The sequence below is a fragment of the Aulonocara sp. 'chitande type north' Nkhata Bay genome, linkage group LG17 (assembly GCF_057382095.1).
Source record: "Aulonocara sp. 'chitande type north' Nkhata Bay isolate Kocher_YH1m ecotype deep benthic linkage group LG17, A_spYH_male_GT1.1, whole genome shotgun sequence".
In the NCBI taxonomy this organism is placed as follows: Eukaryota; Metazoa; Chordata; class Actinopteri; order Cichliformes; family Cichlidae; genus Aulonocara; species Aulonocara sp. 'chitande type north' Nkhata Bay.
The window spans coordinates 6,250,501-6,267,443 of NC_141360.1; the positions used below are offsets into that span (position 1 = coordinate 6,250,501).

The 16,943-nt window shown below is 40.8% G+C and overlaps 1 protein-coding gene across 3 annotated transcripts in view; it reads right to left on the reverse strand.

Annotated features, from left to right (window-relative positions):
• The window catches only part of LOC147309537 (anoctamin-4-like), a 54,285-nt gene extending 37,376 nt beyond the window's left edge, over positions 1 to 16,909 (reverse strand). For 2 of the 3 annotated variants that reach the window (XR_015125621.1, XM_086268504.1), the window contains exons 1-3: positions 16,548 to 16,909; positions 13,698 to 13,772; positions 2,288 to 2,512 (exon numbers count right to left, since the gene is read on the reverse strand). Coding sequence is in view for 1 of the 3 variants with exons in the window: in XM_086268504.1 (XP_086124630.1) it covers positions 2,288 to 2,512; positions 13,698 to 13,772; positions 16,548 to 16,773 (526 nt within the window). In the remaining 2 variants the exon portion in view is untranslated. Of the gene's footprint in view, positions 1 to 330; positions 834 to 2,287; positions 2,513 to 13,697; positions 13,773 to 16,547 lie in introns of those variants that run through there. The other variant, XM_086268506.1, reaches the window with a different exon arrangement.
• Positions 16,910 to 16,943: the final 34 nt, after the last annotated feature.

A 16,943-nucleotide genomic window follows, 5' to 3' on the forward strand; every position in this document is an offset into this window, starting at 1 on the left:
CACGGACATTGCTCACAGAGACATGACTAGTTTCCGTGCGTTACAGCTGATGAATCACAGCAAAAGAGCTGGTGGAGCATGTGGGAAAAAACAAGTAGAATTACAATCAAGAGAAAGGGGATTATGAGGAGCTGGAAGAAAGAGTGTGTGTGTGCATATGAAGGTCAAATGCTTACACTGTTCAGGGAACTGCGGGTGAAAGATGAAGCAGTGTAAGGGCGGGGAGAAGGACACGGTAACAAATGAGTGAGAGCACTGCAGAAAAAAAAGAAGAGAATCCATTCTGGAGATCAAGCTGCCTTTGCTTCAAGACAACTTGAGGACACTCACCATGTGAAGGTGGGCAGAGGCAGAGAGGCAGCTTCGCTCCTCAGAAGGCAGGAGGAGGAGGAGGAGGGGGGGAGAGGCTTCACAGCTGAGCCGCAGCAAATGCCAAAACAGCCCGATGACTCCTCTACATACACACACTGACATATGCACACACCATCCTCCACCTCCAGCCCCTCGCTGAGGGCGACAAACAAGTGCGATGTCCCACGAGAGCAACCAGCATCCCCACTTTATTTTTTTTTACTCCTTATTCCTCACATCCCTGCATCAGTCGGTCCAGAATCACTGTAACATTCACACACATGCGGATCGGATCTGTCATAGTGAAAGATGCTCAAATCTGGCAGCAGGAAAGCTGCAAAAGCTGTCACAGATCCTCACTGAAGGAAAAAAAACACAAGCATGAGCAGGATGTTTACAGTGTCAGAGAGAGAGAGAGCGAGAGAGAAAGGAGAGCTACTCATCGGCATTCTTAATCGGGCTTCTCTGGCAGCCAATCGGGGGTCAAGCTGCTCTGACAGCGGCCAATCAGAAAAAAGGGCCGGCTAGTCAGTGTTGCTGCAGCCCAAAACAATGACAGTTGGCACTGATGACAGTGTCAGCATGGTCCTCTGATGGAGACTCAAGGGCACACACGCTTACATACAAATACATGCACGCACACATAGACACACACACCTGGGAATAAATATATCCATTAATCTATCTAACCTATTAACAGATATTGCAGGTTTATCATGTCATAATAAAAACCCTATAAGAACGATTGATTTCAATATAGAGATCTGCAGTTTGTTAAGCGAAACAAGTAAGTGGAGCAGAAACAGCTGCGCGGGGGGGATGGGGGCAAATCTGGGTGAAGGACAGCCATATTGAAAAGGTGACACTGGTGAAGAAGTGATAGTGTACTACACCACGTCATAGAGGTGTAGCAGATGTGCTGCCCAAGCTCTTCTGCAGATGTGTACAGACATAAGAACAGACGACTGGAAAACCTGCAGCGTGGTAAAGTGAGGTGAACACAGGTTGAAGGGCCAGAACACTCTGACCAATATTTAGGAATGAAGTCCCCGATATAAACATTATCTCAGCCTCATCTTCTCTAGTCTAAAACAAGTTTTTAAGTAGTTGCATCTATGGTATCAGTTTGAAACTCCTACGTTGCTGAGTTATTGCATTAAAGAGGCTATTTTCTCAAACAAAAGGCTCAAGGGTGACCGGATATCGATACTGGTACTAGCCAAAGACAAAAGAGGGCAGAAGAGTAAATCATGTCCATATGTGTGTTGACTCAGCATTGATTATACTGAATGGGAAAACCTGATGGTGTTCAAATAAAACAAAACCCGCACTTATGGATGACAGGATAAGCTGACTCCACTTTAAAACTGCCATTAACTGAGAATTCACGAACACCGGAGGGTCCCTGGTCTGAAGCCAAGCTTGAGCAGTGAGGGTGCTCCCATAACATTTGAATCACTTGTCGACAAAGGGCAGTTTATTTAATCCAGGGCCAGAGAGCACAGCAGATGAATGTCAACAGGAAACAGAAATGCATGGTGGAGGAAACTTGGAGGTTGAGACCACGTTTCTCCTTATTTAGCTTCAGATGTGATCAGAGTTTCCTTTGTGCTAAAAAAGTACAGACACCGTGCAGTTTATCTGGTTATAAATTGATTCTGCAGCATGACAATCAGCTCATATGTACAACCAAAGACATTAAGAACTGCCTTCAGCTCAAAGAGTAAACAGTTGTTGTGTGGCCCACAGAGTGCCAGTTTCAGCATTATGGAGATTGCGTAGAGGGTCAATCATAACTCTGATATCAACACAGCTACAGGATGTTACCATCTGACCTGTTGTAATCAGTGTTTTACTAACTGAAATGTAGATTTGCTGTAAAAAAAAAAAAGTTATCATAATTGAAAAGAATGTACTGTCACAGCTCTCAGCGTACTCGTGCTGCTGTCACACAGCGTCTCCTGGCTGGCACTGTACGTGGGGAGCGGGGTGACGGACAGCGACGCCGGGCAGGACACTGGCTCAAGATGCTCGCTGATGGGCGGGACAGCGGAGGCCTCGGAGTGAACACAGTCTGGACTTGGGAGGTTCTGGCTGCTCTCTGGAAAAGGACTGTTCCAGTGTGAGAACTCGATGGCCACTTGACCCCCGAGATCAAACCCTGTTGAGTGACAACAATTGAGGCAGATAATGAGATTCTAAACAAGAAGGGAAGAGGACACTGAAAACTTTAACATTCATCTTGTGGGAGCATTGCTACATGTACAATTTGGGACTGTGTATGCTGAACATAACAGCAAACAGTTGTTGCAATGTTGCCCCCTAGTGGTGGAAACTTTCAACTTCAATAAAACATTGAATTTTCATTGTTGCCAGGTATGTCCTCAGCAGCAACCACACAAAAGATGATTCTCAGTGTATGAGATTATAGTTCAGCAAAGTAATTATGATAAAATTCATGACAATGTAATACAGCCACACAGACAAATAGACATAAAAGCATATAGTTAAAAGATAGATTATTAAGCATAATTTTGCAATTTCCTCCAATAGCTAAAAGTTGCAAAACAACAAGTTAATACACAGGAATACTTCAAACACCTCTGACTTATATTAAATGAAAATATAATAATAATGAGAATGGCCACGAAGAACCTCCACATCTTTCTGTCAGTTTTTGCTGCTCTCCAGAGTTCCTGAGGACCAGCCCTCTGCTGAACCAGCTCGGCACGCTTCCGGCCTTCGATTTCTCCTCAGCAGGCTTCCCTCCCTGTTTCAGCTCAGCTCTGACAAGTGACTGAGCTGGATGGTCCAGATGTAGCTGCCCCCCACCTCCCCAAACCTTCATTATCTATAATTCTTCAGTAGGGCATTATAGATGCAGCAGATCTGATTGTACATAGCTATCTTATAAGCTGCTGCTGACCCCATTATTGAATTATCAAGTGCAGTTTGGCCATGCTGACCTTCAGAATGCTGCAGTCAATTGAAATGCTTTATGCTTGTCTTCCAGGTCATGGTGCCCTACTTTACCCTTCAATTAGGACCACAATGTACATTCTTGTACCTGCTGTTAGAACACTTGATCTATGTTGGCTTAAACTTTGGAATCAGAGATCCAATAGATCCAGATGCAGTAGATGAGCTCTGTTGTAAATAATCTGTGTTCTTTTCAATTTACTATTTAATTGTGTTCAATTTATTAAGCCTTTTTGATTACTTTGTTTTTTTGCTTTTTTTTTTATTAACCTTGACTTTATTCTATGCCTTATTCTAAAGAAATCTCTGATATGCCAATGCCATAATGCCAATGTTACGTATGTTTTTTACTCTACACAAAATAACGGGCAAATAAATGTCCTATTTTCCAAAATAAGTCTCGTTAAGGAAGGAAAAATGATAAAACTATTTCTTTACACTTCACTAACCAAACCTTAATTTTTTTTATTTCATTTTAAAAACAAATTATTAATTAAATCACAATATTATTTTTTCAATAGCAGCATCACTACCTGTTTTGCATTTTTAATCTGAACTGATATGTTGCGTTTGCTTACATGAGTGGACTGATTCTGCTGGAGGTTTCTTCCTATTAAAAGAGAGTTTTTCCTTCCCACTGTTGACAAAGTGCTTGCTCATATGACCCTCATAGGGTCATATGATTGTTGGGTTTTTCTCTGTAGGGCCCAATTTACAAAATAAAGTGCCTTGAGGTGACTGTTGTTGTGATTTGGCGCTGTATAAATAAAATTGAACTGAACTGAATAGATGAGACACATAGTACCAAATATAAAGAGCAGCAAAGTGTGTTTTTAATGTTTTGTATATTTAATATTTCTGGTATCTTTCACTGGCAGGTGGGATAAGGGAACACCTCCACCCATGCCACCTCCTGGTTTCCTGTAAAATACAAAGCCCAGCAGATTTCAGATGTACATCAGCAATGAACAAACGCAGCCCCAATCAATAGCAGAAAAGTGGAACGCCTCACAGTCTCCAGGCCCTCTGGCTCACTCCTTGCAATGCACATTCAGCTGGAGGATAAACTGCGATGAGGAGTGACGAGATAAATCTAAGCCATACTTTATATTTCATCGAATCTTTTACACCCTCCAGTTTTCAGAGAGAATGAAAGGAGGGATTTCACAAATGAAGTGTAAGAGTGTAAGGCTGGGCATCCCCCAAAATGATGTGCTCAAGTCAGCACTTTCAAAAACTGTGAGTAGGACTTTATTCACCCCGGGGGAGAAAACTGTAAGTGCATTACCTCTGGAAAGACAAATCTAACTCCCGTCTTTGGTGGGTGAAAATTTGACATAGTGAGATATTAATTTGGATGTAGAGCAAATACTGGAACGCATTTATGATATAGTGATGATTTATAGTTGATTTCATAGGTGTGGAATTATAATTTTTTTTAAAAAAGACAGCCTGTAATAATGATGAAAACTTGATTTTTTTCAACTCTTTTAAAGCACAGACACCTTGTTAAAATACACTGTGTTTGTTAACTCATTACAAACATTACTGCAGTGTAACAGACATGCCCTCACACTATAGGGATCTTATTTCAGTGTATGATTTGAAATAAGGAATAGTGAAGATATGAAACAATGTGCCATGTGCAGCTCATATTACTGAAGGTGATGAAAATAGCAGGGATGGATGGATAAATTACACTGCAGTCTCTGAGATGTATCCGTTACTGATGTACAGTGTGAGGTGGACACAGGCATATGCGCACTGCAGGGCAGTGAGAATGACCCTAAGACATAGGGAGGCTATTTTATATATGTTATTTGGGCTTATATCTATGTATACTAAATCTGTTGTTTCTTGTAGGGACTTAATAAATAATATCAAGCATGTTTGCTCTAATTTTCTAAGATATTCCAGAGCAGCCCGTCTACTCGATGGCCACAAACAGAAAGAGCACCTCAGCAGTTTATATATGCATAGTTTTGTTTTAAACTTTAGAAGTGGATTAGCCTGTAAGATGGGTGTTAAATGTAAATTTTACTTTACGAACTGCTACTAGTATAATTTTGCCAATTTACATTTTTTCAAAAATCTTGTAGCTTATACCGTTTGTCTAGTTGATGCCTTCAAGCCTTAAAAAGGAATCTATTGATTTATGTGGGGAGGTATGGCTCCATTAATGCCTTTTAGAATTTGTTTACAGGCACACAGTGTTCTTTGAAGTTTTTGTATCCTGTACCTGCTTACATCTCTGCTGAATGATTTATGTGGTCAATCTACAGTGCTCCATAACCTGTAAGTGGCTCCTGGATTTTAAACTGTATTAACAAGTGCTTTGAGCCATCAATGCCATCATCTCATAAAAGTCACCCACAACGATGGGAAGGGTGGAGTGGGTGCTGTAATCTACACCTGGCGTGTATCCGAACGACCTCCAAAACTTATGTTGCCCGGGCATAGTGTGTTCTAAGCATTATCTATGTCGCAGTCATCAGAAAAAAGTTCCCCTGTGGCTCTCTGAGGAGAGAGAGCCCTAGATACACCCCCCCTCACTTCCTGATGCCCTCAGAGGTAAGAAAACAAATGCAGGTGCATTTATCTGGGCCACATGCGGCACAATGCATTAACACGTTTGAGCTTGGAGTTTACAGGAAACTACTGGTGCTTTAATTTGAACAGTGAATGGGCATGTGTCGGAAACTGCAGCAACACAGCCTAAGAAGTGCTGCACAGTTGAAGTTATACATTATATTAAATACTGTATGAATGGTTTTTATCATTTTAGGGACAATACTAAGTAAAAGGTTGGAAACACAGTTGTAGCTTTGCAAATCTATGTACAGTATTATTCTTGATAACAATAGCTGTCTTTTTCCATCAGAGTAAAAATCTTCATACAGTAAAAAATATCCATACATTCAATTCAGGGTAAAACACAATGAATGAAAATGTTCATTCTTTGCTTTTTACACTATTTCAATGTAACAACCTTATGGAAGTTAAATAAAATAAACATTAACATATGTTGAAGCATTAAGTTGAGTTCCTTGCATTGGAACTGAGGGGCCACGCCCAGCTCCTGAAAAATAGCCCCACACCATAATCTCCATCCACCAAACTTGACACTTGGAGACACAATGGTGTCAGACAGGTACCGTTGACAACTGCCAAAGCCAGACTTGTCCATCAAAGCATCATTCATCACTCCAGAGAAAACATCTCCACTGCCCTAGAGTCCAGTGGTGGCGTAGTTTCAACCGGATGCTTTCCATAGCACTTGGTTGCAGCTGTTCAGCCATTGCAACCCATTCAATGAAGCTCTATAGTCCTATACACTCTATATGTTACTGAGCTAATCTGAAGGCCACATTCAATTCAATTCAATTCAATTCAATTTTATTTATATAGCGCCAAATCACAGCAACAGGTGCCTCAAGGTGGTTTATATTGTGAGGTAGATCGTATAATAATGGATACAGAGAAAAACCCAAAAATCATATGACCCCCTATGAGCAAGTACTTTGGCAACAGTGGGAAGGAAAAACTCCCTTTTAACAGGAAGAAACCTCCGGCAGAACCAGGCTCAGGGAGGGGCGGCCATCTTCTGTGACCGGTTGGGGTGAGAGGATGAAAACAGGATAAAGACATGCTGTGGAAGAGAGACAGAGATTAATAACAGATATGATTCAATGCAGAGAGGTCTGTTAATACATAGTGAGTGAGAAAGGTGACTGGAGAGGAAAAACTCAATGCATCATGGGAATCCCCCGGCAGCCTACGTCTATTGCAGCATAACCAAGGGAGGATTCAGGGTCACCTGGTCCAGCCCTAACTATATGCTTTAGCAAAAAGGAAAGTTTTAAGCCTAATCTTAAAAGTAGAGATAGTGTCTGTCTCCTGAATCCAAACTGGAAGCTGGTTCCACAGAAGAGGGGCCTGAAAACTGAAGGCTCTGCCTCCCATTCTACTTTTAAATATTGTAGGAAGAACAAGTAGGCCTGCAGTGCGAGAGCAAAGTGCTCTAATAGGGTGATATGGTACTACAAGGTCATTAAGATAAGATGGGGCCTGATTATTTAAGACCTTGTATGTGAGGAGCAGGATTTTGAATTCAATTCTGGACTTAACAGGAAGCCAATGAAGGGAAGCCAAAACAGGAGAAATATGCTCTCTCTTTCGAGTCCCTGTCAGCACTCTTGCTGCAGCATTTTGGATTAACTGAAGGCTTTTCAGCGGGTTTTTTGGACATCCTGATAATAATGAATTACAGTCGTCCAGCCTGGAAGTAATAAATGCATGAACTAGTTTTTCAGCGTCACTCTGAGACAGGATATTTCTAATTTTAGAGATGTTGCGCAAATCGAAGAACGCAGTCTTACATATTTGTTTAATATGTGCATTGAAGGACATGTCCTGGTCAAAAATGACTCCAAGGTTCCTCACAGTGTTACTGGAGGCCAAGGTAATGCCATCCAGAGTAAGAATCTGGTTAGATACCATATTTCTAAGCTTTTCAGGGCCGAGTACAATAACCTCAGTTTTATCTGAATTAAGAAGCAAAAAGTTAGAAGCCATCCAGGTCTTTATGTCTTTAAGACATTCCTGCAGTCTAACTAATTGGTGTGTGTTACCTGGCTTCATGGACAGATAGAGTTGGGTGTCATCTGCATAGCAGTGAAAATGTATGCTATGTCTTCTGATGATACTGCCAAGGGGAAGCATGTATAATGTAAACAGAATTGCTCCTAGCACTGAACCCTGTGGAACTCCATAATTAACCTCAGTGTGTGAAGAGGACTCTCCATGTATATGCACAAATTGGAGTCTGTTAGATAGATATGATACAAACCACTGCAGTGCAGTACCTGCAATGCCTACATCGTGCTCTAATCGCGCTAATAGGATATTATGGTCAACAGTATCGAACACTGCACTGAGGTCTAGCAGGACAAGCACAGAGATGAGTCCACTGTCAGAGACCATAAGAAGATCATTTGTAACCTTCACTAAAGGTTTGAACACATAAATTCTGACTCTGCAGAAAGTTGGTGACCTGAGACTTTTGGCAATACAGTGGTCCCTCGCTATAACCCGGCTCAGCTTTCACAGCATCGCTGTTTCGCGTATTTTTTGTATGCAATTTTGCATGATTTGTCAACTTATCAAATTTACATAATTTACATAAATCTTTGATCGCTAGCAGTGTGACTCTAAAGCGCTGTACTGTATGTTTGTAAGTTTTCTCCCAAACAAACACAACAATGTCGACGAAATGTTTTGCACCGTCAAAGGCATCTGCGGTAGCACCCAAAAGGCAGAGGAAGATGCTAACCGTCATTCAAAAAGTTGGACTTCTGGACATGCTAAAGGAAGGTAGAAGTTACCATATTTTCTGGATTATTAGGCGCATTAAGCAAAACAAAACAGTTAGATAAGTAAAACTTTACTCAACTCATTCTTCTTGCTTCCTCCACTTCTGTACCATTGATTCATTATTGTTGAATTCTCTGGCAGCTGCTCTATTGCTATGTTCTGGACCTGAAAACAGGGTTTGATCTTTGGTTTCGTTCTATAATACTGGACTTATTTTTCTACGAAGGTTTGAACTTTGAGAGTGTTTAAACAGGAGAGAAAAGTATGAAAATGTTCATGCTTGTCTGACAAAAGTGCATAAAGTGTGTAGTGAAGGGTTTTACAGCCTTAAAACATCTATAATAGTTGTAAAAAATAAAGCTAACTACTTCGTGGATTTCCCCTATTGCGGCTTAATTTTAGAACGTAACTCCCAAGATAAATGAGGGACCACTGTACTGTAATTTCATAAGTTTTCTGCCCAACAAACACAACAATGTCGACGAAATGTTTTGGACTTCTGGACATACTAAAGGAAGGCGGAAGTAACCGTATTCTCCGGATTATTAGGTGCATTAAGTGAAACAAAAGAGTCAGACAAGTGAAACTTTACTCGACTTATTCTTCCTGCTTCCTTTGTGAACCCCAACCCTGTTTCTTTACCCAAACCTAAATTGTTTATCTAGAACAAACCATAACACCCTTTCTTCTCTTTATTCACTTTCTAGCTCACTTGATCACCATCACTCCCTGTCCCTCCGACTGCACTGTCTCTGTTCATCTTGCTTTCTCTGACAATAAACATCTTCACTGGTCAAAACATTGGACTTCATTGGTGGTATAAAAACATACCTGTCCCTCCTCATCAATCCATCCATTTATTTATTTATTTTTTGTTCTGTTGTCCTTTATCTGGCTTCTTGTAGGCTGCTGGGTTTTAAAAATGCCACTTTATGTGGTTCTCTTCTCAGATTTTATTCAGTGCCAACAAAGACTTTTTTGGGGCCACTTACTGTATATGCTTTATATCAGCTTAATTCTTGCAAGTGAAAAGTGCTTTTAGCTGTGTCGCACTGCTTAGTTGAAGTCAGGGTGAAAAGCGATCAGTTATACAGAGGGCTGAGATGGGATGAATGGCAGAGCTGGGGATCTTTCCTCAAAGTACTGAACTTGAATTTTGTGATGACCTGATATTTTTACAAAACACCATGAATCCTCTCGGACGGCAAAATCTCACACTTCAAACTGTAAAAAAAAAAAGGATAACTTGTGTTTTTGGTTCTGGCCAGTGCAGAGCCAACCTCAGTGCAGTAGTGCTCTAAAATTTCCAGCATGACGCATTTAATGTTTTATTTCATCCTTCACTGAATCCCTACCTCAGGGTGAATATTAGCTCTGTCTATAAGCTGCACTATCCCAGTAGATTCCTACAACAATAAAGGAGGGTGGAATTGATGTGAGATTATAATCGATTAGAACGTTTAAGAACCTACGGTGATGCTGACTTGTATTTTCCTCTCGAACAAAGGCCGGAGCTTTAAAATCACAGGCAGCACAGTAAATCTTTTTGATGTCAGAGTGTGGGACGAGACTATAGATCTTTCTTTTGTGAAAACCAACAGAGTGAGTCTCAGTGGTCCAAAGCTCCCCCTCAGCAGTTCATTAGTTAGTTGTTTTTTTTGTTTTTTGTTTTTAAATTTAGCTTCTAGAGAAGAGAGGAACACCTGCATGCAGCAGCAGCACAGTCTGAATCCCCTTGCTGTCAACAACCTATACAGTAGCTTACAGGCTAACCACACACTGTGTTAATATTCATTGAAAAAATGTCGAAAGCCAAGGCCTCAATATTCCAAATGGCAGGCAGTTGCAGTTTTGTGACAGACAGGAAAATTATGTTGAACAGCTTTGTCACCATTGTACAATTTTCCATCAAGAACCTTGGACGTACAAACAAACTTCCACGTCAGCGGAAATCTTTAATTTTCTTACTGCTTAGCAAATCCCAAGTTAAATTTCCCCTAACCCCTCTGCTGTCAGAACTCTAACAATTCATACGGGACTAAACTGCACTGATACATAATAAAAATAAAATATACAGTGGGGCAAAAAAGTATTTAGTCAGCCACCGATTGTGCAAGTTCCCCCAACTAAAATGATGACAGAGGTCAGTAATTTGCACCAGAGGTACACTTCAACTGTGAGAGACAGAATGTGAAAAAAAAATCCATGAATCCACATGGTAGGATTTGTAAAGAATTTATTCGTAAATCAGGGTGGAAAATAAGTATTTGGTCAATAACAAAAATACAACTCAATACTTTGTAACATAACCTTTGTTGGCAATAACAGAGGTCAAACGTTTACTATAGGTCTTTACCAGGTTTGCACACACAGTAGCTGGTATTTTGGCCCATTCCTCCATGCAGATCTTCTCGAGAGCAGTGATGTTTTGGGGCTGTCGCCGAGCAACACGGACTTTCAACTCCCGCCACAGATTTTCTATGGGGTTGAGGTCTGGAGACTGGCTAGGCCACTCCAGGACTTTCAAATGCTTCTTACGGAGCCACTCCTTTGTTGCCCGGGCGGTGTGTTTTGGATCATTGTCATGTTGGAAGACCCAGCCTCGTTTCATCTTCAAAGTTCTCACTGATGGAAGGAGGTTTTGGCTCAAAATCTCACGATACATGGCCCCATTCATTCTGTCCTTAACACGGATCAGTCGTCCTGTCCCCTTGGCAGAAAAACAGCCCCATAGCATGATGTTTCCACCCCCATGCTTCACAGTAGGTATGGTGTTCTTGGGATGCAACTCAGTATTCTTCTTCCTCCAAACACGACGAGTTGAGTTTATACCAAAAAGTTCTACTTTGGTTTCATCTGACCACATGACATTCTCCCAATCCTCTGCTGTATCATCCATGTGCTCTCTGGCAAACTTCAGACGGGCCTGGACATGCACTGGCTTCAGCAGCGGAACACGTCTGGCACTGCGGGATTTGATTCCCTGCCGTTGTAGTGTGTTACTGATGGTGACCTTTGTTACTTTGGTCCCAGCTCTCTGCAGGTCATTCACCAGGTCCCCCCGTGTGGTTCTGGGATCTTTGCTCACCGTTCTCATGATCATTTTGACCCCACGGGATGAGATCTTGCGTGGAGCCCCAGATCGAGGGAGATTCTCAGTGGTCCTGTATGTCCTCCATTTTCTGATGATTGCTCCCACAGTTGGTTTTTTCACACCAAGCTGCTTGCCTATTGTAGATTCACTCTTCCCAGTCTGGTGCAGGTCTACAATACTTTTCCTGGTGTCCTTCGAAAGCTCTTTGGTCTTGGCCATGGCGGAGTTTGGAGTCTGACTGTTTGAGGCTGTGGACAGGTGTCTTTTATACAGATGATGAGTTCAAACAGGTGCCATTCATACAGGTAACGAGTGGGGGACAGAAAAGCTTCTTACAGAAGACGTTACAGGTCTGTGAGAGCCAGAGATTTTCCTTGTTTGAGGTGACCAAATACTTATTTTCCACCCTAATTTACAAATAAATTCTTTACAAATCCTACCATGTGGATTCATGGATTTTTTTTTCACATTCTGTCTCTCACAGTTGAAGTGTACCTCTGGTGCAAATTACTGACCTCTGTCATCATTTTAAGTGGGGGAACTTGCACAATCGGTGGCTGACTAAATACTTTTTTGCCCCACTGTAACACCCATTATATTGCTAAAACATTTAAAGTAAATATGCTCATTCTGTCTTCCTTTTTTTATTTATGATGATAAAAAATTTTCCCCATGTCGATTTTGCCTTTTAAAAAAAATTATTATCAAGATTGTTCTAGTGTGAGATGCAGAGAAGATGGCAGAAATTGCATGATAGACCTTGATAGGCCTGTACGTGTGTTTAATGCAGCGCCACCTGAGGACATGAACATCACAGCATTCAGTGTTCATCTCTTTTGCACAGCACTTTCAGGATCTTTTTAGGGTTTGATGGTATAGATTATGAAACAGACAATGAATTTTATACTTAAAAACACTGAATTTGTTCCACAATCTGTGAACAGCTCTTGTTTTTTGCAGATAAGTGAAACTCTGCCTGTCTAAGATGCTCTTTTTTATCCAAGCATGCTATTGATCTGTTGGCAATTAACCTAATTATTACCAAAATGTTCCTGCAGCTTTTTCTTTTTAGGGCTTACTTTTCCAGCCTTTTGTTGCCCCAACTTTTAAGAGACATGTTGCTGTCATCAAATTCAGAATGAGATCATATTTTTCATGAAAAAGTAAAATGTCTCAGTTTAAACATTTGATATGTTTTTTTAAGTTCTATTAATAAAATACTAGTTTTGGGGTATTTGTAAATCAATCTTTGCATTCTTTTATATTTACTTTTTTGGAATTCAGGTTGTATGAATGTATTCGGTCAGTGGCCCTTAAGTCCAAAATGTTCGAGCTTGAAATAAACATTTGTGTTTGATTAAGGAGAGTGTTGTGTTGGCCTTTTCCCAGTTAAATAAAATCCAGTGATGTTTTGCAGAGTTTGGAAATGAACTTCCCTTTAGTGTAAAGCCAGTGCTTAGATTAAATAGCTCTGTGGATGGGTTTTGCCCGGCGTGCTTACAGTTTTCTTACAGTTTTCTGAAAATGTTAGGTACAAACATAAAACTGTCCACATGGACGCTTCACTTTTTTTACTACTCAGACTCAGACAATAAGAAGGAATCAAGGTAGAGAGGACACACCTGGGGAACACGTTAGAAAAGTAAAACTGAGAGGCAGAGACATAAAAACTTGACATAGATGAAAGGGAAAGTAAACATGGAGACACAACTGAGAGAGAAAAATGAAAAACTACAGAAAAAGGGCACAGAGGGATTGCACAGACATGGGGACATGACTGGTGAGACAGAATGTAAACAAACATGGAGACAAGACTAACTACATGCAGGAGATACCAAATCTCCTGACCAAACCCTCATGCTGAAGGAACCATGACACAACTCTAAAGCAGTGCACTCACCGATGGTGATCTGACTGACACAACTGTAGAAGGTTCCTGAGGAGACATTGTAGCTGCTACTGCTGGGTTCGCGATCTGTGAATGGAGAAGACATCACGTATAAGGTGAAGGCAAATATTCAGTGTAACTAAGGTAGGGTTTTTTTGTTAGCACAGGTGACCATCAGTACCATGGAGTCCCAGAGAAACATGTATCTTGCAATTTCAAATGTGCCCACTAAGCTTTTGAGCTTCTCTTTTTCCTGGGGGCTTGTGAAAATCCATGACCCAGCAGCGTTACAGGAATCAAACCCGTAATCCTGCAATGTTAGTGCCCTGATCCACATTGAGCTACACAAGGGGAGGAAACTCTTGACCTTGGCAGAGGTAGGGGAATAAAATGCATGAGTCTGGCAGCTTTATTGCCTTTGTCTACCAATTTATATAGAGGGAATAAAAGCTTTCACTGTGGTAGAACTCTGTGGATTACAGGGAGAAAACCTCTCCAAGAGCCTGATAATGTTTAAGAAATAATGCCTCGAATACCGCAAGTGATTTTCACCTTCTTTCCCTGCAGGGCAGACTGGACAAAACAAAGAGAAAATAATTAAACCCATACGAGACTGAATGGAGTAAGATTTAACTGTGAAGCATTTTGCAGTTCTTTTTTCAGTCTTTGTGACACTGACCAAAAAGATTAATGATTAACAACTTTTACATTAATTTAACTTCATTTTCTTTTTGAACTGCAACTGCTATAATAGTACAAGTTTTACCCAAGTGGCACATCTGAAACAATATTATTAATATTTAATACAATTAAAGCCACATATATAATGGAAAGCCTGTTAAATGCTATCTAGGGATGCACTAAATGTGAAAGCTTCTGTTGATACCCATAATAATAATAATCAAGAGTTCATTTGATTCTCTCTTTCATTCATCCTATTATTCCAAGGAAAAAAAACATTTTCAGTATGGAAAAAACAGAATTCTTTTTAAGTCCTTTAGCTATTCATTAATTAACTAAATAGAAAGCACAAATCACCATATGAGCTACTTACACTGCTAAATACTATTTTATTTGACAATATACAATATAAGTAAACAAGAATAAAATTATTGGCTAAGTTATGTATCTATTTACAAAAGGTTGGGGTGCTATGTAACAATAAGATAAGATATGATAAGATGAAAAGGACTTTATTGATCCCAAATGTTGTGAAATTACTGCATTATAGCATACAAAACAGGTAAAACGATGAGTTCAATACGATAAATAAAATATTGGATCAGTTGAGTCAAAAAGGTAACAAAACAATAGACTAAAGAGGACATTCAGTTAAACAGAAAATACAAAAGCACTCAGTACATCAAGTGTTGATTCAAACTGGATCCAAACAGCAACGACAATGACAAATTCCCAGAGGGCAGCTATCTAGCCAACAGCTAGCTGTTCAGTGTTTACCACAGAAATGTTCTTTTGAAGTAAGTTTTCCTACTGTTTTGTTCTTGCAGCCAAATTACATAATGGCAAAATGAACACCATGAGTTTAATGTATATGTTCTGTGTGACTGAGCGTCATGTGACCAGTAACATGATTTAAGACATGGCTTCAATGTGCATTATTATTTGATGAAAAGTAGGTGTACACTTAATGTTACAGTTTTGGTTGTAATAAAAAGGCAAACCTAACCCAACCACTCCTGCAGGTTATAGATGTGCTCATATTTTCTATTTTTTAGCACTCTCTTCATACCATCACTGACAATAAGCAACTCAACAATAATTCAGTCCAGTAGAGTACAGTGTAACTGTCAGAACTGTTATAAGACAGAGACAATTTGCACTCACAGAATCAGTCATTTAAATCTATGGGAGAACTCTGCAATAGCAAAACTGGCGATAGTGGGGAAAAAAGAAAAGAATAAAAGTTAAGCAACCTTATCTGCGCCTTTATTTGGATTAGCGCAGTTTGAAAAACTTGTGGAAGGAGGTTTTGAGGGGCTTTGTTAACCGAGGCTCCAATTAATAAGATAAACCTGACAGTGGAAACTGAAGGCCTGATGTGGAACACCAACTTTCCTCTGGGAGACAGAGGTTAAGTCATTAATCTGCCTCAGCAGAGCAGAAGACTTTCTCTGGCACTGCAGTCACCTCCTGAAAGATACCACCCAACATTTTTGCCTGGGACTGATAAATGAACACCTGAACTGCTTTTTCTCATTTAAGCACTAAGACAACTTTAAAAAAACAAACTCTAATTTCCTTTATTTTCCTATCTAACACCTACAGATGCATCAAAAAAGAGCAAATGCAGCACAGTGTAGACATTTATCACCGACTGGGAATATTTTTAAGCACACACATTCCCGTCCCGGTGTAGAGATAAAGCTGCAGGTATCATTTATTTCCAAAGCTATGGGCTTTGGAGTGAGCACACCGCTGAACAAACCATATCAGCCTCTGAGCAGCTTCCAGCCACATCATTAATTTAACATCAGATGAATGAATTACACCACAGCAAAATGTTCACTGAAAAATAGCACCCGTACTCTGAGGCAGTGTACAACAACAATCTTGTACAACATGCAATTATATTTAAAATAAAAAAGGACTAGTATGTGTTGTGGTAGTGCAGCTTTCGCTGTCTGCTCTGTGAGAATCCGTGAGGTGTTCCACTACTGTTTGTGTGCCTTGGGTCGTCCCGTGGACTCACTTTGACCACAGTGGATCACCACACCCACATTTCAGCTTGAAATCGGAGTAATTGACGATATGAACGGAAGAAACAGTGTTATTAACGCTTGCAGCTGACAGCATGCGTCGCGCTTTCTTTTTAACCTCGTGTGCTGCATTGCTTGCCCTTACCTGCGGATCCGGATGAGAGGCGCGTCGCGATAGCGCGGCGAGGACTGCGCGGACTCCCCGGGCAAACCCGCATCACCTCATCTTGACATTGCAAACAGATGACCTGGTTGTCCTGGTTGTCTTCCACCTTGCTGCAGCCCATGTGCTCACCCCCGGCGTGGATCTTCATGCCTGTGTTGATCTTACGGACCAGTCGCATGTCGGCTCCAGCCTCATGATCCAGCATCCTCCTCACCGGCGACGATCGCACTTATTACGCATGGGTTCGGCATGAGGAGGCATCAACTTGTCCTGTACCTCAAACATCATTAACCCCACCTACTCTAACCTGTCCTCCGCACTCACCTCGGCTCCATCGTGTCAGCCTCTTTCGGCTCGTGTAAGCGGTTAGTGTTG